Below are 25,932 nucleotides of genomic sequence, written 5' to 3' on the forward strand. Positions count from 1 at the left end.
TGATGTAGACAGAGGGCTAAGTGATCACAGATGCTCTTTCTTCTGGGTCTTTTCCTTTTTCATTCTTCTCCTCTTCCTCCTCAAAAGGCATTTATTACTCTCAGTCATCTCAAGCTAAAATAAAATACCATAGACTGGGTGGTAAACAACCAACATTTATTTCTCACTATTCTGGAGGCTGGAAGGTCTAAGATCAAGGTGCTGGCAGATTCGGTGTCTGGGGAGAGCCTGCTTCCTGGTTGTTGTGTCCTCATCTGGTGGAGAGAGAGCTCCACTCCCTTCTTCTTCTTCTAAGGGCACTAATCCCATCACGTGGGAGCTCCAACCTCCTGCCCTCATCTAGCGCTAATCACCTCCCAAAGGTCCCAGTTCCAGATGCCATCATATTGGGGACTAGGGTTTTAGCACATAAGTTTGGGGGATACTAACATTCGGTCCATAGCAATTACACATTATCTTCTCATGTGCTCTGACAAGTGGAAGAGAAAAATTTAACTTTAGGACAGTAATGGCGAAACTTTTGAGCTCGGCGTGTCAGCATTTTGAAAAACCCTAACTTAACTCTGGTGCCGTGTCATATATAGAAATGTTTTGATATTTGCAACCATAGTAAAAAAAAGACTTATATTTTTGGTATTTATTTTATATATTTAAATGCCATTTAACAAAGAAAAATCAACCAAAAAAATGAGTTTGAGTGTCACCTCTGATACGCGTGTCATAGGTTTGCCATCACTGCTCTAGGATCATCCTCACTGAGGCTGGTCCAGGTGGGCAAATCTGGCTGTGGGAAAAGTGCCACTGAGAACAGCATACTCTGTCAACCTGCATTTGAGTCCAAACTGGGGGCTCAGACTATGACCAAGACCTGCCAGGTGGCCACAGGAACATGGAATAGGAGGAACATCCTGGTGGTTGACACACCCTCCACCTTTGAGGTAAATCCCAAAACTAAGTAAAGTACAAGGACATTGAAGACAGCTACCTGCTCTCAGCCCCAGGGCCCCATGTGTTGATGCTGGTGACACAGCTGGGGCACTTCACTGTCCAGGACACGGTGGAAGTGAGGAGGGTGATGGAGGTTTTTAGGGCAGGGTCCATGAGACAGGTGGAAGTCACCCACAAGGAACACTTGCAGACTTACCCCCAGGGAGGCTGGGAAGCACTCTTGGAGAAGAGCACAGGTGTTACCTGGCCAAGGAGCAAGCTCACATTGAAAGGCACAGGCGAGACCTGAAGGAGACCTGGAGTCACTGGGTGTCCAAGGTGCTCCTTAGAGTAAAAACATGGAGTCCTTTTGCATTATGAGCTTTGTGTTTGTCCAGTTGGGTGCAGCTTATTTCTCATTATTATTTTACTGATCATCTGGCATCATCTTTAATTCTATGTGCCATCTGAATGTCAAAACATTTCCCATGTGTCACCTCATGGATTCATGGTTCTGCCTGTCCCCAGTTCAGAAATTAACTCTCATGGTCTGCAGAGGACATGCTTTGGTGTCTATGAGTTCCTATTCCTTCTTTTTTATGGACGTCTGGTTTGGTTCAGGCCTTCACCTGTTCCGAAAGAACCATGGGCCTCAGGAGACAGTGACAACAGCTGATGGGTATGACTGCAATCCTGTGCTCTTTGCTAGTGAGTAGTTCAGGAATGGGCCTGAGACCGAATTCAGGCCAAAGAGAAGTGAGTACAGGTCTGCAGAGATGGGGACCAGAGGTTTCTGCTTTCCCGGGAGACCCACAGAGAGACATAGTCCCCCTGCTCCCCTGAGCATGGTTGGGTCTGAGTGTGATGCTTGTAACTCCAGCCACCATCCAGCTACCAGCCTGAGGGTGATGGCAACACCTCAAAGCAGAGCAGAGTTGGAACAAACCTGAGGATTCTGAGTCAACCAGCCCTGGAGGGAGGGGCATCAAGGCTGGCATCCTGATCCAAAGTCCTTACCCTCCCCTGCTCAGCCTGCTCTACCTTGAGGGCACAGGGCAGTGAAGGGAGCCACACGTAGGGGGGTGGCCCAAGATAGAAACCTGGTTCCCTCCTCAGTATTGCCGTCAGTGACCATATTTTGTTGATTCTAGCACCTCCTCAGTGTCTCCCATCTGAGTCTTCATTCATTTTGTTATGGCTCAGACCCTGATCCCTGACATGGAATTCTTTCTTTCTAAATGTTCTCTTGTCCCCAGGTTTACACTCCTACAATCCAGCTACCACATTGCTGCCTCGTGATCTTTCTAAAATATTGTCTGCTAATCTGCTCTGACATGCAGACAACATGTAATGACTTTCTGTTCTCTGCTGACAGCCCTCGAGTCCTGAGGGTGATGCACAGACCCTGGCCCAACCCCGCCCCTTGCTGTTCCCTCCCCGGGGGCTGATTCTCATTCCCCCCTTGTCCATGGCCTCCCTCAGCCCAAAGTGTCTCAGTGGGTTCCCAGCAGCTCCAGCACCACCCATCTAGGGAGCCCCTGCTGAGCCTGTGTGCTCTCCCTTTGGCCAATGTTTGACCTCCAAATCCTTTCTCTCACATCCCATTTTCCTGCAACTCCATCGTCTATCACACAGTTGCTTTTTGGAGCAGGAACCTTGCATTATTTCTCTTACATTTCTGGGGCGGAGCAGAGAAGCTGACACTCAGTATTTGTGAAATAAAAGTCTGTGCCGCTGGACTGAATTAAATCCAGGAAGGGGGAGACTTAGGCAGGCTGGACAGTTTGGGAACCGTGTTGGGGAGGTGATCCCTGGTCAGAGAACGCAAGTTCCTTAGGGTGGACAGGGTTTGAAGAGCTTGTACATAACCCTCCCTGTGTGTGTTTGGAGTAAGTAATGTGCTACAGCTGGTCAGATCAAGGCGACACCTCTGTTACCAGTAGAGTTTTGGAGAATGACAGCTGGGTGGCACTTTTGATTTCCTAAGACCCATCCCTGACTTAATCACTTGCCCATCCAGTCACAGGCAGCCTGGGACAACTGCAGGTCTCCAGTACAGGGTACAAATGGGCAGAGAACGGGGGACAGCCACCAAAAGGAGAGGGTGGGGCAGGGGTCACCTGGGCACTTCATCTAGCTTCCCATTTCCACTAACTTCATGACCTCTGCCCAGATGTCACCCTAATGCCTGCCCTCTTCCCTTTGCTGCCGTGGAGGTGGTGAACACCCCTCCTTCCTCGAGTTCCCAGACATGATTGTACTGACTGTGGGGCTAAAGAGGCTGCTTCACAACACAGCTCCACCAACAATGGGAATTTATTGTAAAAGGGTGTGTGACCACATTGGCCTGGTGCCAGTTTTACAGTCTTTCAGCTAAGAAGGAAGGGCTTTTAGGTATTTAAAAAGTTGAAGAAATAAAAAGAAGATTGTTTCATCACCACATAAGAAAGCCAGTGAAATTCAAATTTCAATGTTCATAAAGTTTTATGGAATTCAACCTCACACATCACTTACATCTTGTCCATCCACCATTTCCTTTGTAAGTGACTGAGATCATGTAGTCTGCTGAGGCTAATCCACTATCTGGCTCTGTTCTATGAAACCCCAGTTTCTTTTTTTCCCCCAGACACTGTCTCTTCTTTCCCCAAGGCCTCACCCCATCCCACCTCTGTGACCATTTTCTCTACTCCTCACATGTCTATGTTTCCTCCCACCTTCTTCCCCAACCCCTTCATGCCTCCAAAATTCCCCCCAGAACATCCTCTGTCAGGTGGGGATGGTGATGGGTGTCATCTCTTACTGCCTATGATGAAATCAGAGCATATTTCTGAATATTAAAAGGAATTCTACACCCAGCTTCTAATGTAATATACTTCTTCCCTCAATGTGTAATATCACAGTCCTCTCACCTTCCTTCCCTTAAAACCCTCCCAAAGATTCCAGGATTGTGTCTAGCTAAGTTATTATTTACCTCCATGATTTTTAACAAAACAAAAAAGAAATAGTTTTTTCTTTGGATTTTATTTATTCAGAAGCACTAGGAGAACATGAATGACATGTCTAATGCAAGGAAGAGAAATGAAAACTAAATCTAAGCAAAAAGCAAATCAGGTTCTTACAAACATAAACAGAGATGGTGAGTCTTGAAAAAAAGAAGCCAATTGTCGAAGTCAGCTGAAAATGCTCAGTGTCCTTGAGTCATACACAAGTTAATTAAAAGGGCAAGAAAAATCAGAAGGCATAACACAAGTATAGCAGATAACCCAGTATTAGAAAGCATACAGTCTGTGACTCTGAGGAGCACCTTGGACACCCAGTGACGCTTTTGCTCTTCAAAATGTGCTTTCACCTTGGCCAGGTAACACCTGTACTCTTCTTGAGTGATGTCATCCCTGCCTTCCATGAGCTCCTGTGCATCCAAGTAGAGGTCGTTTGTGTAGTAGGGGTCCTTGCGCTTCCTCTCCAGGTTGTTGACCACAGCCATCAGCTCCTCCAGCTGCTCCCTCTGCTCCTCCCCAGTGGCCCGGTTGTTGAAGCCACAGTACCTCCTCCCACACTCCTGGATCAGGCTCCTCAGGCTGTGGTTGTCCGTGTTGACTACATAGTCATCTAAGGACCCATCCCCTAAGTCCTCCTTGTGGGTGAAGAGGACCACCACATGTCTCATGGCTCCTACCCCAAAGACCTCCTTCACCCTCCTCACTGCCACCGTGTCCTGGGCAGTGAAGCGCCCCAGCTGTGTCACTAGCAGGAACACGTGGGGTCCTGGGGCTGAGTGCAGGTAGCAGTCCCCGATGTCCTTGTACATCTCTTGATCCTTGGCCTTTGCCTCAAAGATGGAGGGCGTGTCAACCACCATAATGTTCCTCCCATTCCATGTGCCTGTGGCCACCTGGCAGCTCCTGGTCACGGTCTGGGCCCCCAGTTTGGACTCAAATACAGTCTGGCAGAGGATGCTGTTCCCAGTGGCACTTTTCCCGCAGCCGGATTTGCCCACCAGGACCAGCCTCAGTGAGGATGATGATGTAATTCGGTTATCTTCTACACTGCCTGAAAAAGAAATATTGTGTGTCTTACTAAGCCAGTGTTGCTTCAGATTTTTTGGTCATGGACCCTTGTAGTATCTCATTAAATCTGTGGACCTCCCTCCCAGGGAACTGTCATATCTAAATACATACATGAATTTGCTGACAACTGAATGAGGTTCCTGGGTCATAGAAAGTCTACATAGGAAGCTCATGTTGGACCCATAGCCAAGAGTAAGAACTGCTACACTGAAAAGGATGCTCCAACCCTTCAGCTAAACCAGGGAAGATATAGTTTTTCTGTTAGTAAAGTGGTCCCTGTGTTTTTCCAGGGTTGGTGGCTAGGCCAGTTTCCTGCTAAATAAAGGTGAGATTACAAGGAGGTAGAGGATGAGAACTCACACCTGGCAAAATATTACCACCTCTTTTTTTTTTTTTTTTTTTACAGAGAGGAAGGGAGAGAGATAGAGAGTTAGAAACATCGATGAGAGAGAAACATCGATCAGCTGCCTCCTGCACACCCCCCACTGGGTATGTGCCCGCAACCCAGGTACATGCCCTTGACTGGAATCAAACCTGGGACCTTTCAGTCCGCAGGCCAACGCTCTATCCACTGAGCCAAACCGGTTATGGCTTACCACCTCTTTTTCACCCACAAATTCCCAGGCACACATGTGTAGAAGTGCTCAACACATGTATCTAAATCTTTGGATGAAAGGGAGTCTCAGATGTGACCTCCCACCAAGGACCAGCTGAGGTCCCTGGGCCTCTGCTCTTCGGGTGGGGAGTTGGATGCTGAAATTGAGACAACAGAAAGGTCGTAGATCATGTCAAAGGCAAAGCCTGGGAGATGACCCAGGATGGGTGGCTGAAGAGGATGGAAGTTAAGACCATTAGTAGTACATGTGATAGAAAGGTCACCTACTTGGTTGATTGAATTACAGAGAGTTAACAATAGTGATGCTGGGGAGGGAAACACTGAGCCAAGAGTTAAAACCTTCAAGGGATGAAGGAAGATGAGAACTGGAGATGTTCTAGAGTTCTTATCAACTCAAATGGATTCCACATTCACTGTAGGCTTCTAAAATCTATTATTTTATTCCTATTTTACGTTGGTTGTTCCTTTTCTGCAGTGTCTGGGATGTTTTTGTAGCAAACATGATTACTAAAACTCTCTGGAAAACTTTTCCATTTCTTCAGCTCAGAGCAGACAAGGAAAGAGAAAATTTATTTACAATTCAGTTCAAAATCCTGCAACTTCTGACTTGAAGTTTCATTTCCACATTTCCCACAGGTCATGTGCCTGAAGAGCATTGTACTGGGGGGTCAGGTGTGTGTGTGTGATGATGGTTGGAAAGGTAAAGAAAAAAATGAGTATTATATTTTTCTTATTCAGTTTAAAATCACTGGGTTTCTGTCACTGTGTTTGAGGTGAGGGATTGGTGCCTTTTAAGAACTTGGAGGATTTCTTACCTTTAGCCGTAGTTCCATGTTTGCTCGTCTTAGGTCCTTCCATTCTCTTCTAAATAAAAACAGTAAAAGAATGAACAGCAAGTGTTTGATACCCTTATAATTAACCCAGTTTTAAATAACTGAAAAGGAACAAAGGGAAAGCCAAATATTATTATAGTCATTTGTGCAACTTTGCCAGGAAGCTGTAGTTTAACGTATGCCCAGTAAAGTTTGAGTGAAAGAGGGAAGGTACTTGCTTGTCAGTCACAACTGGGAACAGGTCATTGGGCAGAGTAGGTGTGGCCACTGCAAGCACTGGGAGATCTGAGATACTTAATCTCCTAATCAAAAGTGTTAGCTCCATTGCCTCCTCCTAGAGCTTGACTCCTGGCCTGGGGACTCTCAGGCTCCTGATCTCTTGCATTTGCCACATGGAATGACCCACACAGCAAATACCCTGATGCTGTGCCGGACCCAAGTCCACCATGGAAAAGAAACTTTGGACACTGACTTTGCTTCTAGCTCTACTGAATCCTCAGCTGCACCTCTTCCAGGACTGCATTGAAGGCAATGGGATTGAAACCCAGGATATAATTCCATGCAAAAAAATAAACAAACAAACAAAAACAGTCATCCTCTTGTGCAAGTCTCAGAAAATTCTTTTTGCACATCTTATCCTCCCTCTGAGGCCTTTGGAAATGCTTATTCCAGCAGTGCCCCATGAACCCCACTCCCATTAGCAACAGAGAAAAACAATCCATGCAATTGTCTGATAAGATTCCACTTGGGAGTTGGTAAGGCCTGAGGGCACCTCCAGTTCAGACACCTAATGCGAATTCTCCAAAGAGGAGCCATTTTCATTGTTAATTTTCTAACTCACATTATACTTGCAAACATCAATAAATAACTTTCAGCAAACCAGGTGATGCTAACACATTGCACTGTTTTCACAATGCTTGGTGGCTTTTTTTGTTTTGTTTAGTTTTGTTACTTAGCTTACAGGAAAGTAGCAAATGTTTAAAAGCAATCAGTTGCTTATGTCCCTCCAACTGGAAAAGGCATGAAGTGAAAAAAGCATTCTTTATGGAATGAGAAGGGGAACATTATCTTATTTTATGTTTTGGATTCATAGCAGGCCAACTTTCTGGAAAAAGTACTGTCTCTCATGTCAGTCCTTGAAGGGCTCATGTCCCAGATCCAACCTTCCCCTGGGAAGGTGCACTGTACTTTTCCTCTTGGCCATCGCATACCCATGTGACAGAAAGAGTGCCGGGGACTGGAAATTCTCACTACTTCAAACAAGCCAATGTCATTTGCAGCAAGGCAATTTCTTTCTCTGTTCTAGCAAGTTTGTGATTAGCCCTCTGAGCAGTTAGTTGGTGGAGAGAAAGGGGTGCCATGGCTGAAGAGAAAGCATCAACACTGAGGACAAATTCAAGAACAACTCACTTCCTGCTCAGTGTTTAATCAACTGTTTTTCCTGGCTGGCTCTGTGGTCCTTGTCTCCCAGTGATCACCATTTTGTGTCTCAGTAGATTTAAACAGAAATTGGCACAACCATTGGTATGAATTGGCATAAATGTTTCCTTCAAATGAGGCATAATATTGTGTCACTCATCTTGGTGTTAGAAAAGGCAAGTATATCACATACAGCTACACCTAAGATGAGGTTGTATTTACTTATTCTGTTTTAAATATTATGCGGTTATGAAACATATTTTTAAGTGAAGAAATACACAGTTACAAAACCAAAACCTACAATTTACAATGAACAAATGTAAGTATTTTGGTATTTTTACTGAAGCTTTTCTGTTTGATTAAAAAGCTAACACATTACACATAGAATTTCATTTATGTTTTTTTGACTCCCCAGTCTCTTTCACCCTCCCTCTGCCCTTCAGAGGCAACCAATATTCTGAGGTTTTTATGTATCATTTCATGTATGTACTTATAGTTATATATACACATGTACCTATAGGTTATGCAAAAACATTTTAAACTTTTACATACATGACATTATTTGTGTAACATTTTATCCAATAATATTTTTAAAAAGAAGGTCCAGTTACTTTTTAAAATAATATTTTTATTGATTTCAGAGAGAGGAAGGGAGAGATAGGGAGACTGAAACATCAATGATGAGAGAGAATCATTGACTGGCTGCCTCCTGCATGCTTCCGAATGGTGATCAAGCCTGCAACACCCGGCATGTGCCCTTGACTGGATTTCGAACCTGGGACCCTTCAGTCCAATGCTCTAGCCATTGAGCCAAACCAGACGGGGTGAGGTACTTTTTAAATATGTGTTTTTATTGATGAGAGAGAGAGAGAGAGAGAGAGAGAGAGAGAGAGAGAGAGAGAGAAATTGATGTGAGAGAGAAACATTGATCAGCTGCCTCCCGAACCTGCCCCAACCACAGATTGAACCCAGGTATGTGCCCTGACTGGGAATTGAACCTTCAACCTTTTGGTGAATGGGAAAATGCTCAACAAACTGAACCACTTTATTAACAAATATTTGAGCTGTCTCACATACATGCTTGCTGCAAAATAATCCCCACTTACTACATATCTCTGTGCAACAATTGACCTGGGATAGACAGCTCCCACCTGACTAGATATTGTCAGTATGACTCGAGAGCACCGTGCAAATTCTCACTGACACCAGCCCTGTGTGAGAAGTCTCCAATCTGCACTTGCACTTGGCGATGTTCCACTTTTAATATTTTTTTTATCACCCTTATGGGCATACATAAGGGTCTTCATCCATTTACACTTGCATTTTACTGGTTAGCACTGAATTAAAAAAGGGTGTAGTCTGTTTGCTATTCAGGTTGCTTCTGTTATATAGAAAGAATGCTTGCATGTTTTTCTATTCACTTAGTGATTTTTTAGGCCTCCTTAGGAAAACCACCCATTTTCACATCATCAGATGTGAACCTTCCTTCCTTCCTTTCCTCCTTTCTTTTTCCCGTTCCTCCCCCTTCTGCCTTCGCTCTCATAAGCCCAGAGAAGAGCATTTCCTCACCACCCTCTCTTATACACTGTCCTTGACTCTGGGAAATTATACTCTGGCTCTTGCTAAACCTGCTCCAATTCTATGACACATTTTCTACTTTAAATGACCTTCTGTGAGGTGTGGAAACCTCAGAAAATATGTTTGAATCAATCTATCGCTGTGGCAAAGACGATGATAGTCATGACCATGTTGATTGTGAACTTCATCATTGTAATAACCCTCTGGGTGGCCACTTATAACTTTCTAAGTTCTTTCCTGTCCATTTTTTATTCTTCTCCTAAATTAATATAGGTTTAAAATTTTGATTAAAATATTAGGAAACTGAGAAACAAATGACCGGCCCAAGGTCACACAATTGTCTTGTAGCTAAAACTGAAAAGCAGCTCCTTTTGCCAGCCAATTCTCCTTGGTTCCACAGGAGGAAAGAAGATTAATGCAAATGAGTCCACAGTCTCTTGGACCCCACATACACTGTGGTTGTCTCATGGTCAGGACATAAACTGAGGCTGACAAGCTGGAAGCCTTCCCCCAAACCCACAGAGACACTTGTATTGCAAAATCTATGCTTTTCCAAGAAAAAATTATTCGAAGAGAAAACTGCAGGGGGCAGGAGCTGCTCTGAATTGAAGCATTTCAGTGTAAACCAATCTGGTGTTTTACTGACTTGAGTGTCAGTGTGAAACAAATGGAACAGCGTGCCTGACACAGAAAGTCAATCAAACTCAGGTAACATTAGCCAAGAGGCAGGGTGGTCATTCTCCTGGACCGTCTTCTGAATGTGTCAGGCGGCAGAGGAGACGTGTGTCCACAGGGGAATGGGCTTTTAGGCAGAAATTATCAAATAACAAAGTGTCCTGGGAGAGTGACAAAGGATATTGATGTAGATGCTAAAACGAGTCACAGACAAAATATTAACAGAACTGAATAAAGCCTAGGAGAAGACTGGGGGAAGAATGGCTGACCTGCAGGAATCAGGTGCAGGTCAATCTTGGAGCAGGCAAAGGTGTCAGAGTAGGCAAGAATGGGAGGATCAAGAATGGAGGCAGATTCCTTCTCTAAAAGGAAAATTGTAATCTCCAAAATGGGGCCAGGTATCATCAGAGAGTGGCAGGCAGCGTGCAAGCTGAAGTTGCAACAGCATTGGCAGGACAATAGGAGGATCTAGTTCAGGCAGGGGGTTGAAAGAAATGAATATAATGTACCTTCATTTTATAATGATTTTAAAATTACAAGCGCCTGATTTTATCATGATGATACCTTATTGTATCAAACCATGAGAAAGCAGGCTCCCTCCTGCTTGTTTTAGGAAAATCAAACTATTTCTTATCTGCCATTCATAAGTATCTCCTTCAGTCATCTGCCATAGTCCCCATATTTCTTGGCATTATATTTCCCCTGTTTTGTAGTTTAGTTCTTGTGATTTCTGGATACATCTGTCACATAAGGTTCAGCAGACAGAGGGATTGTCCTTCTGCCTGAATATGAGTCTGTTCACCATGCAGCTGGGTCCTACGTCATGTCAGAGGAAAGGTGTGTATTATTGGGGGAGAATGGAGTGGTTTCCAGAAAGACAAAGTCATGAGACAATTTGTACTCAGGGGTCTCCTGTGGAGCAGGTACACAGTGGGGCGAGGTTAAGAAGTTAAGAGAGAGAAACTGAGAAGCATACCCCCTGCCCCCAAGCGGGGCACCTGGGGAGGCTCAGTTTTTTCATCCATCAAGTGGGATGAGAGTATTCCTGCAGCTGTGTGAAACCTTGTGAGACTCCAAGAGGATCCAATAGGCAGTAGGCAATTAGCTGGAAAGCTCCAAGTGCTGTGGAATGTGCTGGGTTGTGGGCTCAGGGCGAGTGGTTCCCAGGTCTGTTTGCCCCACTATACACCCGGTGTTGCCCCCAAACCACACTCAGAGTCCCATCTCACTCAAAGGTGAGCCCAGAAGGGGTAACCTGTGTGAGGTCACAGGAGCAATGAGTGGCTCTGACTAGGCTGTGGGATCTCAGACTCCCAGGGTTGTCGGTACCCTCCCCTGCCTCCCCTTACCTGGTGGGGTGCAGCCAGCGGGTGCTGGGCGGCCTGGGGAAGGTACTGGGTGGCCTGGAGAAGTATGAGCTCTTGCAGGCAGTGGACTCAGAGGGAGCCAGGCAGATGTTGTTAAACTAGAGTGGTCTGGAGGTCGAATGTTCCAGGCACAGCTGCTGTGAATGAAGAAGAAAGGCGTGGGGCCCCAGCAGCCAGGAGCAGGTCCTCCGGATGGGTGGAAACTGCTGTAAACAGGACCCAGCAACCAGTGAGGGGCCGCGTGCTTGTCCCCTTATGGGACGCTTCCTGTCAGAGCCTGCCAGCTGCCAGGCACCTCCCATTTCCTTTTTATGATTTGTTAAAATAAGCAATATTTAGAGGAAGAGGCTATGCAGGCAGTGACGGAACCCCTCCCCCATCAAAAACAGTCCCTTGACACAGGAGTTCCCATGTGCCCCCCCCCCCAACACTCTCCTCAGCACCCTTCCCAGGAACACCTGCCTAGCCCTGCTCCCCATGCCCTGCTCCAGGCTCTGCTTCTAGAATGTTCCTGCTCACTATGTACAGATAGGCAGCGCTGGTCCACAGAGGGCCTGGAAGACCAACTCTAAGGACATGACTTTGATGGGCTCCCCAGCCACAGGTGCTGGCTCCTCCCTCTCTGCCATTGGACAGAGCAGCCCGTGGGGCTCATAAGGATTGGAGTGTTATGTATGGGCACCTGGGAGCAGGGCTGCCATTCCTCTATTTGTCAACTGGCCACACATTTAAGGCTGGAGCAGTGAACACAGAACATTACCTTGCAAAGCGAGATGGAGAACACAATGTGGGCTTAGGCTCCCACATTCTGTTGGTCAATTCCAATAGTTTTATTTGGAATATTTGCAAATCAAGGAAGCTTTTCTTATAGGTGCTGTTTTATACTGATTATTAAACAAGAAATTGATTTATAGCACCAAGGATTTACACAGGTGAGGTCATAGTGCCTAACCTTGTACTCAGGAGGAAAAAGTTCTGTCAACCACAGCTTGAAAGAACACTTTACTAGATGGAATGGTGGATTGCACCTGTTTTATAAGAAGAAGATGCCGGTGCTAGAAAGTTCAGACACTGGTCAGAAGTCCGTAACTAGGAGCCTCGTATATAGAGGGTTATGGGAAGGTCAAGGTCACCATTCATTTTTCACACACTTGCTGATCCCATTTTACATGCCAGGCACTGTGTTATCTAATGGGTACAAAGATGGAAAGGTCAGAATCAAAGTATCTGAAAAAGAAAATCACTAAAGAAATGCTACTGACCATGAGGAGAAACTGTTAAGCCTCTCTAAGAATATATGCTTGAAATTATTGGGAGCACAGTGTGAGAATTAGATTGTGGATGTCATATGACATTTAGTCCCCCTCTTTGCAGTTTATATAAACACCTGCCATCATTATTATAATAATACTAGTGGTCTGGTGCATGAAATTCATGCACTGGGGTTCCCTCAGCCCATCCCACAGCCTCTCCAATCAGGGACCCCTTGGGGGATGTCCAACTGGTTTAGACCCGATTTGTGGAGATCAGATATCCCTGTCACAATCTGGGACTGCTGGCCTCTAACAATTCACCTGCCTGCCTGCCTGATAGCCTCTAACTGCCTCTGCCTGCCTACCTGTTCACCCCTAGCTGCCCTCCCTGCCAGCCTGATCTCACCCCCAACTGCCTCTGCCTGCTGGCCTGATCTCACCCCTAACCACACTCCCCTGCCAGCCTGATCTTGACCCCACCTTCCCTCCCCTGCTGGCCTGAGTGGCCCTAACTGCCTCTGCCTCAGCCCTCACCACCATGGCTTTGTCTGAAAGGAAATTGGACGTCTGGAAGTAGGCCAGTTGATCCAGTCTAATTAGCATATTAGTTTTTATTAGTATAGATAGATTATATAGGATAGAAATGCTTAAGTGTGTGTTTCGGGGGAATCCTTTTTCAGCAGGTGGAGTTGCTCTTGGCAAACAAAAATACATAATCCTTATACCTGGACTGATAGCCAGCCATATGCACTATGCTGCCAAAGTAGTCATTAAAAAATTGAACCGCTTTCTTACACCTTACACCAAACAGCTGTTGCCCTTAAAACCCCTCCCCAGCCCCCACCTTAGCTTCTGCCTTCGTAGTTCACCCAGATTTGGTTCTGATTGGTCAGTTTCTATGCCAGTCAGCATTTAAAGCTCCACCTCCTTGGTTGCCATTGGCTCCTGGCACTTCACCCAGATTTGGTTCTGATTGGTCGGTTTCTATGTCAGTCAGCATCTGTGGGCCTATCTCTGGGCCTGGTCAAAGAGGTGGGACTAATCAGCAGCCCCCAGGTGGCCCAGAGAGAAACAGGCACAGCTGCTGGTGAACCCTAAGTGAAAGAGAGGTAACGGCTGATCAACACCTGCCATAGAGGCTGTGGATCAGACCCTGCCTCTCTCTGCAAGCCTCTCTCTGGGCCTGATCCACAGCCCCCTTGGAAGTCAGTGTTGGGTCTCTTCACCGCTTGGGCTGTAGTCAGTGCTGGGTCACCATGGTAACCCAGCACTGACTTCTGGTGTTTGGTTGAGCATTGGTTGTTACAGATGTTACAAATCCTGGCTCTTTATATATATAGATTTTTCACAGTAATAATCATGAAGCATCCAAACTTGACTTGTCTTCCTAAAACAACTGACAAACAACTGGGAATTTCATGTCACTCTTTGTGCAATTGCCATCCCCTGATGGTAGCTGTCTGAGAACTTTCTATCAGTAAGCAAATGCCAAAATATTGAAAAACTCAGCAATTTAAACCGAGAGGGACTGTGGTTATCTTTGTATTGTCAAGTGTACTGAAAAGACATGAGCTCTCCAGAGCTAAAGTTCTGATAAACTTAGGTCTGTAGCTGTTGATTATTTGGAGACTTTAAAAGTCCTATTTTGCCAAGATGTTTCTTCACAATAGAATTTGATCTCTGGGGCCCATGTACATTTTTAGACCTAATATAGAATCTTAGTCACATGAGACTGACACAGGAACATGTAGTGAGGTACAATTCAAAATGCTCTTGGAATTCCGTTAATTCAACGTAACCATGTTCATTCTCAACTCCATCATAAAATGTCTTAATTTAAAAAAATATCAAATATTTTAAACCATGCCATTTCTTTTTGGACTTGATCAAAATAGTTTATTTTGTCCTAGTATAATGATGTAACCATAGTATCAAAGAATTAAGTAATTATATTCAAGGACATATATGTAGTAGAAAATGGGTAAACAGGTGAGTAGAGAGCACTTTACAGTGGATAGAAAGCTTGGACTGTTGAAAATACCCAGTAAGAAAAATAAGTTCTAATTCTGATTTTGTCCTTAGGAAATTGCTTAACTCAGTAGGTAATTTTCCTGTTCAAATCAAAGGAAGTTAATGATAATTATCCCTTATATCTCATGAGGTTGTTTTCATCATAAAATATTAAGAATTGTCCGTCCCCAACATGTTGGCTCCTCCCTGGGCCCCTCAGGTTGTCAAAGGAACCCTTCCCAGGTGTGGAGGCCCTGCATGGACTGGCATAACTGCCTAGGATGTTAAAAGCAGGAATTAACAATGGACATATTTCTAGCCATTCTTCACAGAGCCCCTCACTGCAGCCCACCCTAACCCAGCAACCTACCTCGAGCCTCCCTGGGCCGTTAACCCCATTTGACCTTAAAGCCAGGCACATAGTCCCATCCTCTGTTTGGCTGGTATGAAGACAATGATTTAATTTAAAATGTTCTGTCACATTCAGAAATAGAAATAAAGAAATCTCTATTTTTCTTTCTTCTTTCTTTCTTTCTTTCTTTCTTTCTTTCTTTCTTTCTTTCTTTCTTTCTTTCTTTCTTTCTCTTTTTCTTCTTTCTTTCTTCTTTCTTTCTTTCTTTCTTTCTTTCTTTCTTTCTTTCTTTCTTTCTTTCTTCCTTCCTTCCTTCCTTCCTTCCTTCCTTCCTTCCTTCCTTTCTTTCTTTCTTTCTTTCTTTCTTTCTTTCTTTCTTTCTTTCTTTCTTTCTTTCTTTCTTTCTCTCTCCCTCTCTCTCTCTTTCTTCTCTCTCTCTTCTTTCTTTCTTTCTTTCTTTCTTTCTTTCTTTCTTTCTTTCTTTCTTTCTTTCTTTCTTTCTTCTTTCTTTTTCTTTCTTTTCTTTCTTTCTTTGTTTCAAATCCTAAGGTTGTCATCTGGTTCTCCAATGATCTGGACTGAAGAACTTTCATGGGCTGACCCATCCCCTGTCAAACCTGATGGTATGCCCACACCAGCCTCACCTTGGTGCTCTGCAACTTCTGCCAAAGCACCAGTCACTCACTCACATCTCCAAGAGCAGACAGGGGCTCATTTTTTCTTTTGCATAAGAACCCAGATAGAAGACATTTCATGTGATTTTCCCCAAATCCTACTTCATTTTGGAGAGACGTGAACCATAATGCATGCCAGAAAATTGGAAACAATGTTACTTTCAATATTGTTTCATCTATCTTTTTGGTAGAAAATCATTGTAGTAGTAAATAAACCAATGTATCAGAAGTCAACATTGTCATGCATTACCCTGACATTTCTATCATGGACGAGAATAAAAATCTATAAGGATTACAAAGGGAAATACCTACCATTTGTAAGACCTGAAAAAAAATACTAAGGTGGACCAGTCTCTGTGTGGCCTCAATGTTTGTGTCCTCTCAACAGTCAAAGGTTGGAAACCTAATGCCAAAGGGGATGGCATTAGGAGGTTCCTCATGGCTGAGATCAGTGCAGGAAATGGATTAATGGCAAAGAGAAAACAATTGTGACTCTGGCAGCAAGGATTCAGGATCTGGAGAAGGGGCTGTGCATAAATGGATATACTAGACAAGAAATATAACTTTAGAATACATGCGGGGGCCAGATGGAAGCTCACTCTCTAGTAGAGTGGCTCCCTGAATCTCCAGACCCATAGCCTTTTTATTTATTGGAATACACATTTGCCCGTTAGCAAAGAAAACAGACATATCAAAGGTAAAGTTTGGTAAACAATAAAAGGGTTATCAGGTTAGGGTATTTCCTTCAGCCATTCAGCCAGCAACAGGTAATATGTAGATTTTCAGTCCTTGCTGAAATATCAAAGTCCATTAGCCTTCTAAGGACTTCTCGAATTTGTATGTTAATTACTGTTTGATCTTTGCCTGCTGCAAGTACCCTTGTAAGGAGGGTCTAGAGAGCTGGCTTGTCCCTTGCACTGAGGACACAAATGAAAGTTGTCATTCCCCAGGAGAGCCCTCACCGGAACCTAACTATGCAGCAACCTGATCCTGGACTTCTAACCTGCAGACTGGAAGACGCATTTCTGTTTTTTATAAGCCACCTAGACCATGGCATTTCCTTTCTTTCGTTTCTTTCTATCTGCCCTAATGGAAGAAGACAGTGTCTAAATTTATAAAAAATTCTAAAAATAAAAATGATTGCTTTCTCTTTGCCATGAATCCATTTTCTACTAAAATCTACCAACAATTTTACTATTTTTCAAGAGAGAAAAGATGCATGAAGACTACTAAAACACTTTAGGACATTTTAAAGTTAGACAAATTTATTTTAAAACCATGCACCTCTGGCCAAAGGGAGACTTGAAAACTTAAGTGGACTTTGGGCCTTTGCAAAGTTGATAGTGTTCAGTTTTCTGTGTCGTTAAATTTCTGTCTGAAGTCACAGGATTCCTGTGGCAGGAAGTTTTAGTTTCTGCTCAGCTGCAGGTTCTTCTCTGGCCAAGTTACCTGAATTTTTAGACCTGTCCTGTGGGTTCTGGCTTCCGTGTGAGCCTGGCAAGCAGCATGCTGAACAGGACTAGGCTACCTAGTACCCTAGTCTCTGGCACTCCACACTGGGCCTGCCAGGCTCTGGGCTACCAGGTGCTGCTGCTCCATGGGGCACAGGAAGCCTCAGATCTCACTGCAGATCTGACATTTGAAAAGGAATGAGAAGAAGTAGCTGGGTTGGACAAAGAGATCCCAGATTTGACAAAGCCTGTGTCTGTGCAGTAGAAGGTTCTGGGGCAAAGACTGACCCTTAGCCACGTCCTGCTTGGACAGATGTTAGGAGCTCTGCTGAGCTGGGCCTGGGAAGGGCATGGCTTCTGCTCAAAAGCTAAGGTGGGTTCTGACAGTGTCACAGCTGGAGGCTGTCAGCTAACTGTGCAGAAAACCAAATTTTCTTTTCTTCTTTTAATTTTTTACACTGTACATTAGATTCTTAGAAGGACACAAACTACTGAAAGTGACTCAAGAAGAAATAAAATCTGAATTTACCTATAACAAATAAAGAGGTTATATTAAAAAAACAACAACAAACTACCACCAAAGAAAAGCCCAATACCAGATGGCTTCACTCATGAATTCTACTAAACATTTAAGGAATTAACACCAATACATTACAGACAACTTCAAAAACCAGGAGAGAAGGAAGTACTTCACCATTCATTCCACGAGGTCAGTATCCTTCAAAGATATATAAGAAGGAAGGAGAAAATGGCGGCTGAATAGGCAGACCTTTCAGGTATCTCATCCCAGGGCCAGCCTGGAAATACAACTAAATTGGAGAACATTCACCTGGAATTTCCAATTGTGGTTCAGCTGAGGAGGTGACTTATAACAGGGAAGAACAGAAGGCACCTGGAGATCACAAGAGGGGGGTTTCCCCTAGAGGAGGGACCTGAGCTTCTGGGAGAACTGTTCTGGGAGCACACACACCTGCCCACAGCAGTGGTGGTGGCTGTGGCTGTGTACATGGCCACAACATGCAGCAACCGTATCATCCAAGCAGCTATGAAAGGTAGCAAGACTGCTGGTGGCAGTGGAGTCTAGATCTGGAAGACCAGAGCCGGTGGGGTAGAGAACTGCAGTTTCAATTGCCTTAAAAAAAAATCTCTAAACCCAGAGCACAGGACTTTTCAGTTGCAACTACACACACAGAGTATTGGTGAAGGAAGGGATACTTGGACTTGAGGTGCCTGAGGACAGGCAGGGGTGGGAAGCAGGGCAGGGAGACTTGGAAAAGCAGTAGCCAGGAGTCCTGCATTGGGTCATTCATATGCTTCCAAACTGAAACTGCCATTTTCCCTTTGAGGAGATACCTCCTCCCAGTAGCCTCAGGGCAGGTGATATAGCCTGCCACACCTTGCATTTTGAGCTTTACTGAAGAAACAAAGGCTGAGGCCAAGCTTATGGGTCTGAACAGTCTCAAAGAGCCCTCAGTGGAGGAGGGGCCACCCACCCCACTACTCTAGGAACTAGACTGATAAAAACTCCAAGGTCACAGCTGACTCCATTGGTCTCTATACAAGGATCTCTGTCCATCCAAGGGCAGAGTAATATTTTGGGCTACTCATGGAGGAGTAGGCTGGGACAGGAAAAACACCCATTATATTCCCTGCAAGTGAAACAGCACCAACCCCACCTAAAGCCCTGTAAGAAACAGACTCTTGAGTGATTAAGATTGACAGCTGGTAGACAGGCAAAGAGGGCAGATTAGCTCCTTCTGCTTGAAGCCAAGACCTGTGAAGACAGACACAAGCTTCAAGTAGGATGCTAAAAACCAAAGGACAGTGCCTGACAGTGATTAGCACCTAAGTACCCACCAGGAAGTCCAAAATTGGCAGACTGAAGAGTGGGGTCCTATTCCCCCACTAATGCCAGCTCCCACGGGGCAGTAAAACTTGGCTGAAATGAATGACACTTCACTTCATTTAAAAATTTTTCATTGTTTATCTTTTGCACTTTTTTCTTCCTCTCTTCTCTTTTTATCCCTCCCCCTTTTCCTCTCCTTTCTCCTTTTTAGTTTCTCCTCTTTCCTTTCTTTTCCTCCCTATTTTAAAATTGATCTTCCTTATCTATCTGCTTTATTGATTTGTTATTATTCTAATCTGTTGTTTTGTTCATATACCTAATTTTCTCTTTCCTGCTGTTACTCAATTTCTCTTTCTCTTTAATTTTTTTACTACTAAATTTATATATTTTTCTCTCTTCTTTCTCTTTTCTTCTATCCTTATTTCTTAAATTGTTTCACTTCCTAAATTTAGGCCTATCTGCTCTCTCCTCTATTCTTTTCAAATTTCGTTCTTTCTTGTCTTCTCATTTCTTCTCTCCCTCCTTTATTCTAAACTGTGATCCTTCTCCTACTCTTCTAATTCTTTTTTTCTTCTAATTCTTTAATGTTATTTTTTAATTTAATCTCTGCATCTACAAATTCTGCTCCCACTTTTTCTGGGTGTTTTTTGTTAGTGCTTTTTGGTTTATTTGGTTTTTTTTTTGTTGTGTTTTCTCCTTAGATTTCTTTCTCCCCCTCCCATCATTCTTGTTCTCTTTTCTCTTTCCTAATTCCTTTTCTCTGGTGGTCACTTTTGTTGGGGCATTAGGGGTCTTATGTACATTCATGTTCTGTTCCTTCTGTGTTGTGTCTTGTCTTGTTGTATATTGTGCTGTATGGTCAGTGCCTGCACAATGGCTGGCATGATGTGGCAGGGACCGAGCCACATAATTAGACACCTTGAGAGGAGACCATCCATTAATGGGACAAGACCATTCAAGACACAACCATAACAGGATAATCCAAATATCTCAATTAGGAGGCCTTCCTAGAACATAGCCCAGGAGACCTGAGAGACTGCACTACTGGATCCACAAAATATCTAATACATAGCCAAACCCAAAAAATCTGGGTGGCATAGCAGTTTGATCTAATACATAGAAACAAATTCAAAGGATCAGAAAAAATGTGGAGACAGACAACCCCCAAATGAAAGAAAAAGAGGAAGCACTAGTAAAGGAACTAAATGAAATGGAGGCAAGTAATTAGTCAGAGAAAAAAATTCAGAGCAATGGTTATAAGGATGTCAAATGTCTGGATGAGAATTACATGCAACTTAATGAGAATTATAAGGAACTGAATAATAAATACACCAACATGAGTAAGAATCAAGGGGAAATGAAGAATGACATAACTTTAATAAAGAATACATGGAAGGTTTCAACAGTAAACTAGAAATTGAGGACTGAATCAGTGAGTTAGAAGACAAGGTAGAAAAAAAACACCCAAACAGAGCAGCAACTGGAAAACAATTAAAAAGCAGAAAGAGAGTCTAAGGGAAATCTGGGACAGTATGAAATGAAAAAACATCCGCATAATAGGGATGCCAAAAGGAGAGGAGGCTGAGCAAGGAAGAGAAAACCTGTTTGAAGAAATAATGATAGAAAAATTCCCTGATTTGGGGAAGAAAAAAGTCACACAAGTCTAAGAAGCACAGAGTCCCAATCAAGATTAACCCCAAAAGATCTACACCAAGACACATCATAATTAAATTGGCAAACTTAAAAGACAAAGAAAGAATCTTAAAGGCTGCAAGAGAGAGACAGAAAATTACCTACCATGGATCTCCTATTAGACTATCAACTGATTTCTCAACAGAAACACATCAGACCAGAAGGCAATAGAATGAAATATGCAAAGTGATGAAAAGCAAGGGACTAAATCCAAGATTACTCTATCTACAAGGCTATCATTAAAAATTGAAGGTGAAATTAGGAGCTTTGCAGACAAAAAAGGCTAGGGAGTTTATTACCACCAAACCAGTAACTCAAAAAATGCCAAAGGGACTGTTGTAAAAAGAAGAAATAGAAAGGTAAAAAGGAACAGAGGCAGAAAGAATAAAAATGGCAACAACAATAACTATCCTATCTAATAAAAGAGAAACATGGTAATTAGCATACGACCGCTACTCTTCCCATTGGCTAATCAGCGAGATATACAAATTAACTGCCAGCCAAGATGGCGGCTGGCAGCCAGGTAGCTTGAAACTAACATGAGGCTTGCTTCCTTCAGTGACGGAGGACTCCAACATTTCCTGCCTGCCACTGCAGGCCTCTGAGCTTGCAGTTTAAGAAACATTGTAACAAATATAGAAGCTAAACAAAACCCCAGAAACCTGCTTTCAGTGAGCCCGGGATCTCAGAGCTGGAGTTATACATTGTTTCGATTATAGAACCTCTTTCAGCAGCAGAGGCCTCAGAGCTGGAGCCAGAGCTAAAGCTGGCCCAGAATAAAAGAAAAAAAAGGAGCGGTTGGGAGCTTCAGTCGGCCTGAAAACAGCCCTCAGCCCCTCACCCAGGTTGGCCAGGCACCCCAGTGGGGACCCCCACCCTGAAGGGTGTGTGACCAGCTGCAAACAGCCATCATCCCCTCATCCAGGCTGGCCAGGCACCCCATTGGGGACCCCCATCCTGATCCAGGACACCCTTCAGGGCAAACCAGCCAGCACCACCCATGCACCAGGCCTCTATCCTATATAGTAAAAGGGTAATATGCCTCCCAGAACTGGGATCAGCGGAGCTCAAGGCCTCCTAGCACCGGTATCAGCGGAGCCGAGAGGCCTCCTGGCACCAGGATCAGCGTGACAGGGGGAAGCGCCCAAACCCCCTGATCGCCCTGTGGCTCTGTGTGTGACAGGGTGCGGCGCCTCAACCCCCTGATCGGCCCTGCTCTGTGTGTGATGGGGTAGAGCCATAACCTCCCCATCGGCCCTGCCCTGAGTGTGCCAGGGGGCAGTGCCCCAACTCCCCTATCGGCCCTATTCTGTGAGTGACAGGGGAAGGCGCCCCAACCCCCTTATCGGCCCTACTCTGTGCATGACACGGGGGAGCTCCCCAACCCCCCTGGTGGGCCCTGCGGCTCTGTGCGTGACAGGAGACAGCACCCCAATCCCCTGATTGGCCCTGCTCTGTGCATGACAGGGGGTGGTGCTGCAACCTCCCAATCGACCCTGCCTTGAGTGTGACAGGGGGCGGTGCCCCAACTCCCTAATCGGCCCTGCTCTGAGCCTGACCAGGGGCTGCACCTAGGTATTGGGCCTGCCCTTGCCACCCGGGAGCAGGCCTAAGCCAGCAGGTTGTTATCTCCAGAGGGGTCCCAGACTGTAAGAGGGCCCAGGCTGGGCTGAGGGACCCCCCCACCCCCCCCCGAGTGCACAAATTTTTGTGCACCGGGTCTCTAGTCTATAATAATAAAAGCCTAGGTGACCCTTGCGCACAACGTTGTCACAAGATGGCCGCCACAAGACGGCTACATGCACAGTGGAGGTGGGGCCCGGTGACTGCTCTGCATGGTGAGGCCTTGGGGTCCTGCGGCTCCACATGGCACGGAGGAGGCTGGTCCTGGCATCTCTGCCGCCTTGCATGGAGGAGGCAGGTCCTGGAGGAGGAGGTGGGTCATAGGAGAGGAGGGAAGTTGTGGGCAATCGGGTCAGCAGGGGAGGGTAGTTGTCGGCAATCGGGCCATCAGGGGAGAGCCGTTGTGGGCAATCAGGCTGGCAGGGGAGGGCAGTTGGGAGCGATCAGGCTGGCAGGCAGGAGCAGTTAGGGGCAATCAGGCAGGCAGGCAGGCAGGCAGGCAGGAGCCAGTGGTTAGGAGCCAGCCATCCCAGATTGTGAGAGGAATGTCCGACTGCTGGTTTAGGCCCGATTCCCCAGGGGTCCCAGATTGGAGAAGGTGCAGGCCAGGCTGAGGGACACCCCGCCCCCCCCATGCATGAATTTCATGCACCAGGCCACTAGTATGTATATATATATATATATATATATATATATATATATATATATATATATATATATCTTACTTAATAATAGACAGAAATTTAAATTGACCGTACCTTTGCTAAGCCCACCATTGGCTAATCAGAGCAGTATGCAAATTAACCACCAACAAAGATGGCAGTTAATTTGCATAGGTAGGCTCCAAGCAGTGGAGCGAAGGCTGGCGGAGCAGTGAAAGCCTCACGGCCCCGGAACCAGTGGAGCAATGAAAGCCTCACGGCTCCAGAGCCGGTGGAGCAACGAAAGCCTCACGGCCCTGGAGCTGGTGGATAAATGAAAACCTCACAGCCCCAGAGCTGGTGGAGCAACGAAAGCCTCATGGCTCCGGAGCTGGTGGAGCAATGAACGCCTCACAGCCCCAGGGCCGGCTCTGGCCAGAGCCCAGCCAGAGTGAAAGCCTGGGTTCTGGGTGCCGGAGGAAAACTGGTGCCAGCAGCCAGGAGAAAGGAAGGCCTATTGCACGAATCTCTTTGTGCAACAGGCCTCTAGTATATATATATATGCCTAAGCAACTGACTGGCCAAACGACTGAACGACCAGTTGACCGGTCCATATGACATGCACTGACCACCAGGGGGAAGATGCTCAATTCAGGAGCTGCCCCCTGGCAATCAGTCTGCTCCCACAGTCAACCTTCCATTGTCCCTTCCCCTGCCAGCAGGCCCCATTGGCCCCAATCGGGACTGGGAGAGATGGCTTTGATTAGCCCAGATCACTGGCCAGGCCAAGGGACCCCACCTGTGCATGAATTCACACATCGGGCCTCTAATCAATAATATTAAAAGTAAATGAATTAAATGCTCCAATCAAATGGCATAGGATAGCTGAATGGATAAGAAAACATAACCTACCCTAGCTGGCTTGGCTCAGTGGATAGAGTGTCGGCCTGGGGACCAAAGGGTCCTGGGTTTGATTCTGGTCAAGGGCACGTACCTCAGTTGCAAGTTCCTCCCTTGCCTGAGCCCTGGTCTGGGTGCATGCAGGAGGCAACCAATCAATGTGATTCTCTCACATCGATGTTTCTCTCTGTATTTCCCTCTCTCTAAAAGATCAATAGAAATATATCCTCCACAGTGAAGATTAACAACAAAAAAACAAAAACAAAAAGGAAACATGAACCATATATACATGCACTCTATAAGACACCCACCTCAGAACAAGGAACTCACACAGACTGAAAGTGAAGGATGGCAAAAATTTTTTCAGGCAAGTGGAAATGAAAAAGAAAAGGGGGTAGCAATACTTATATATGACAAAATAGAACTCAAAATGAAGGCCATAACAAGATATAAGGAAGGTCACTTCATAATGTTAAAGGGATCCATACAACAAGAGTCTTTAACTCCGGTAAATATATATGCACCCAATACAGGAGCATCCAAATACATAAAAAAACTGGAGGACATCAAGGGAGAGATCAACAACAATACAATCATAGTAGGGGACTTTAATACCCTATTGAAATCACTGAATAAATCTTCTAGACAAAAAATCAACAAGGAAACAGCGATTTTAAATAACACACTAGATCAGATGGAATTAATTGACATTTTCAAAACATTTCATCCCAAAGTGACAGAATGTACATTCTTCTCAAGTGCACATGGGACATTTTCAAAGATAGACCACAAGCTAAGTCTCTATAAATTCAAGAAGTTTGAAATCATATCAAGCATCTTCTCAGACCACAATGGCATGAAATTAGATATCAGCTACAGTAAAAATGCTCAAAAACAATCAGACACATGGGGACTAAATAGTGCGCTATTAAACAATGAATGGCTTACAAAGAGATCAAAGAATAGACAAAAAACATTCTGGAAACAAATGAAAGCCAACACACAACAACCCAAAATCTATGGGACACAGCGAAAGCAATCCTGAGAGGGAATTTCATAGCACTATAGGCTTACCTCAAAAGACAAGAAAAACTGGTAGTAAGTTATTATCTACAACTAAAATAATTAGAAATAGAACAACAAGAAATAACACCCCCCCCCCCCAAAAAAAGAGAGAAATAAATCCCAGAGTAAGTAGAAGGAAGGCAGAAATTAAGATTAGAGCAGAAATAAATGACCTAGAGACCAAAACAACAATACAAAAGATTAATAAAACCAAGAGCTTCTTGTTCGAAAGGATAAACAAGATTGATGAACCTCTAGCCCAAATCACCAGGAAATAAAGAGAGAGGACCCAAATAAAAAAATCAGAAATGAAAGAGATGAAGTAACAGCTGATCCCACAGAAATACAAAGGATCTTAAAAAAATACTATGAACAACTTTATTCCAACATATGGGACCATCTGGACAAAATGGACATATTCCTAGAAAAATACAACCTTCCAAAACTCAATCTGGAAGAATAAGAAAACTTGAATGTGAGGAAGTACAGGATTTGGTTAAAAAGTCTTTAAGGAGGAAACTCCAAAAGGACCTTCAGGGAAAGTTGGCCAAAGACAACCGCCCCTGCCTTGACTTTTCCAAACAAGTCTGAGACCCTGGGTCTTTACTGGAATCTTTATGCTTAGTCTTCAGACATCCCTGCTTAAAGGGCATTGCAGATGCATGTGTCTTCTCAAGGATGCTTACCCTACTGATAGAATCTAATAGTTAATTTTAGTTCAAGCTACTATTACAATAAAAGCCTGAGGAGACAGGTGAATGGGGCTGTTTGGTTTTTCTAGCCAGGCAGCCCCTTAGCCCTCTCTTTCACAGAAATGTTTGTCAGAGTAATCATTCATCCATTGCTCAGGGTCTGCTGGTCAGCCCTGGCAGCTGAATAGGTCAATAACTACTGATGAAATTGGAGTAGTAATTAAAAAAGCTCCCAGCAAACCAAAGCCCTG

The 25,932-nt window shown here is 44.6% G+C and overlaps 2 protein-coding genes across 4 annotated transcripts in view; both read right to left on the minus strand.

Annotated features, from left to right (window-relative positions):
- Positions 1–11,607, minus strand: part of LOC132242628 (GTPase IMAP family member 5-like) — a 51,232-nt gene extending 39,625 nt beyond the window's left edge. The window contains exon 1 of one of the 2 annotated variants that reach the window (XM_059711526.1): positions 11,465–11,607. The gene's annotated coding sequence lies outside the window, so the exon portion shown is untranslated. The remainder of the gene's footprint in view (positions 1–11,464) is intronic. The other variant, XM_059711528.1, reaches the window with a different exon arrangement.
- Positions 3,228–11,604, minus strand: LOC132242629 (GTPase IMAP family member 5-like). 2 transcript variants are annotated; one of them, XM_059711529.1, is made up of 3 exons: positions 11,465–11,604; positions 6,426–6,474; positions 3,228–4,977 (listed from the first exon to the last, which is right to left on the minus strand). In XM_059711529.1, exons 2-3 carry the CDS (start codon positions 6,466–6,468, stop codon positions 4,112–4,114), a joined length of 909 nt encoding a protein of 302 aa, XP_059567512.1. In that variant the 5' UTR covers positions 6,469–6,474; positions 11,465–11,604; the 3' UTR covers positions 3,228–4,111. The 2 variants fall into 2 exon arrangements, with proteins under 2 accessions (XP_059567512.1, XP_059567513.1); XM_059711530.1 differs by having other exon boundaries at positions 6,426–6,471; positions 11,465–11,600.
- Positions 11,608–25,932: the final 14,325 nt, after the last annotated feature.

This window comes from Myotis daubentonii, chromosome 10 (genome assembly GCF_963259705.1).
Source record: "Myotis daubentonii chromosome 10, mMyoDau2.1, whole genome shotgun sequence".
NCBI classification, from domain to species: Eukaryota; Metazoa; Chordata; class Mammalia; order Chiroptera; family Vespertilionidae; genus Myotis; species Myotis daubentonii.

Excerpts from the sequence above, each read along its gene's own strand:
- LOC132242629 (XM_059711529.1), bottom strand. The coding sequence starts at position 6,468 with ATGGAAGGACCTAAGACGAGCAAACATGGAACTACGGCTAAAG. Across the intron at positions 4,978-6,425 it reads ACATGGAACTACGGCTAAAG|GCAGTGTAGAAGATAACCGA; the intron begins GTAAGAAATCCT and ends TTTCTTTTTCAG.